Raw genomic sequence first — 1,708 nt, forward strand, 5'->3', positions numbered from 1 at the left:
CTATATTTTAAACATTTATTAAATATCTAAAACATGATCTAATAAGGGACCAAACAAATATCTAGCCCAAATCTGTTATTTCTAATTCATTATTTTAATGATAATAGAGACAACGGTTTAACTATAAACCGGAACTTTCTAAGTCGTGAAAACTTATAATTTCTCAAGGCATGTTAAAATAATTTTTTTTTTCTAGTGATCATGAATATTGTACTTAACACATGTTAATGACTTTTGATGAATACGATATTTAATCAATCTCTTGCTTGTACCACACTGACGGCTTACCTTTCAGCGAAATATTCGTTCAAACAGTATACACAGAAAAACAATGTTGAAAATGATAATATCGACTGAACATGCACAGTGATGAATTATGAAGTATTTACGTACCTTGATAATATTTAAACGATTAATTTATAACGATAAAAAGCAACCAGAAAAATGGAACTCAATCCCCATGAAAGAGAAATAAATTCAAATCCAAAAAGTTGTTGGGAACTTCCAGTTGAAATCTAACTTGTGTGTTCCACATGCAGGTACCCTAGTTACACTACCTTCTTCCAGTTTTCAGTCTGTATGAAGCCTGTCACACTCACACCCCACTACATTAAACCCTAACGACCTCTTGAACAAAAAGCCAACAAACTACTTCTCTCCTTTTCGCACTCTCTTGTCCCATTACCACTTTTCACATTCACCCCAGAAAAAAACATACAGAAAAAGGACGAGTTTTGCTTATCATAATAATAACAATTTGAAATAAAAGGTTTCAATTCAGACTCCATCCTTATGATATCTATTGATCGGAGTCGCTGACATGTCTCCACCACCACCACTTCCTCCGGTGATGGTGAATGCTTGTCCAACAGGTGCGCCAATGCATGTGTAATTATTACTACCATCGGGGGGTGGTGTCGCAATGTAGCTCAAATTCTGGAAGATGAATTGTGGGTTGTTAGCGCAAACGTGTCCTAGAAAATAGTCTTTATTTCCTGACTGGGACTTAGAATGTTGTGATGAGTAGCTACTGAGGCGTGACGGTGGTGACGTGTACAAGTGTTGCTGCGGTGGCACTGGTGGTAGCACGGCTGTGGAAGCACCGGAAAAGAGTCTAGTAGGGTAAAGACCACTCCCCATGTTGCAACTTGTTCCTTGATGATGATAGCCTCCATTCACCGTTGATTGGCTACTACAGTTCGATATCAACATGACTTGTCAATTATAGTTAGACTCAAAAGTACACAAAAAAACATGTACCATATTATTGTCCAAGAAAACGACATAATTATTGTACTTATATAATATCCTTTTTCTTAAGTTTACATAAAGAAAATGTTGTAATATGTCCTACATAATCCATTAGGGGTTCGAGGTCTAAAATTTTCTTGTATTTCATGTTATAAATCTATAACACTAGCGTGTACACTCTAGTGATCATCCTTTAAAGTTAATGTGTATTGGTACATGTAGTCTGTCCTTTTTAATTAATAAATTAACTATAGGCTCGCTATATGCCAATACCCATTTGGTTATAAAAAACATATTACAATTCAGGCCGAACATTTTCCCGGAACTGGGAATTAAATATATTTATTTATTTATTCAAGAAAGAAAGAAAAATGAGGAAACATACCCACGTTGGTAGAGATTATCGTTACCAAAAACCAATTGACGAGCCCTATTTAGCGTCTAGTCTCCCTCTCTG

At 35.6% G+C, this 1,708-nt stretch overlaps 1 protein-coding gene across 1 annotated transcript in view; it reads right to left on the bottom strand.

Annotated features, from left to right (window-relative positions):
- Positions 1 to 445: 445 nt before the first annotated feature.
- LOC145035548 (zinc finger protein JAGGED-like) overlaps positions 446 to 1,708 on the bottom strand; it is a 3,081-nt gene continuing 1,818 nt past the window's right edge. Inside the window, exon 3 of the mRNA XM_078984073.1 lies at positions 446 to 1,214. Within this exon, the coding sequence (XP_078840199.1) occupies positions 778 to 1,214 (437 nt within the window). The 3' untranslated portion in view covers positions 446 to 777. The remainder of the gene's footprint in view (positions 1,215 to 1,708) is intronic.

Source organism: Lactuca saligna, chromosome 3 (assembly GCF_052625555.1).
Source record: "Lactuca saligna cultivar CGN05327 chromosome 3, ASM5262555v1, whole genome shotgun sequence".
Taxonomy (NCBI): domain Eukaryota; kingdom Viridiplantae; phylum Streptophyta; class Magnoliopsida; order Asterales; family Asteraceae; genus Lactuca; species Lactuca saligna.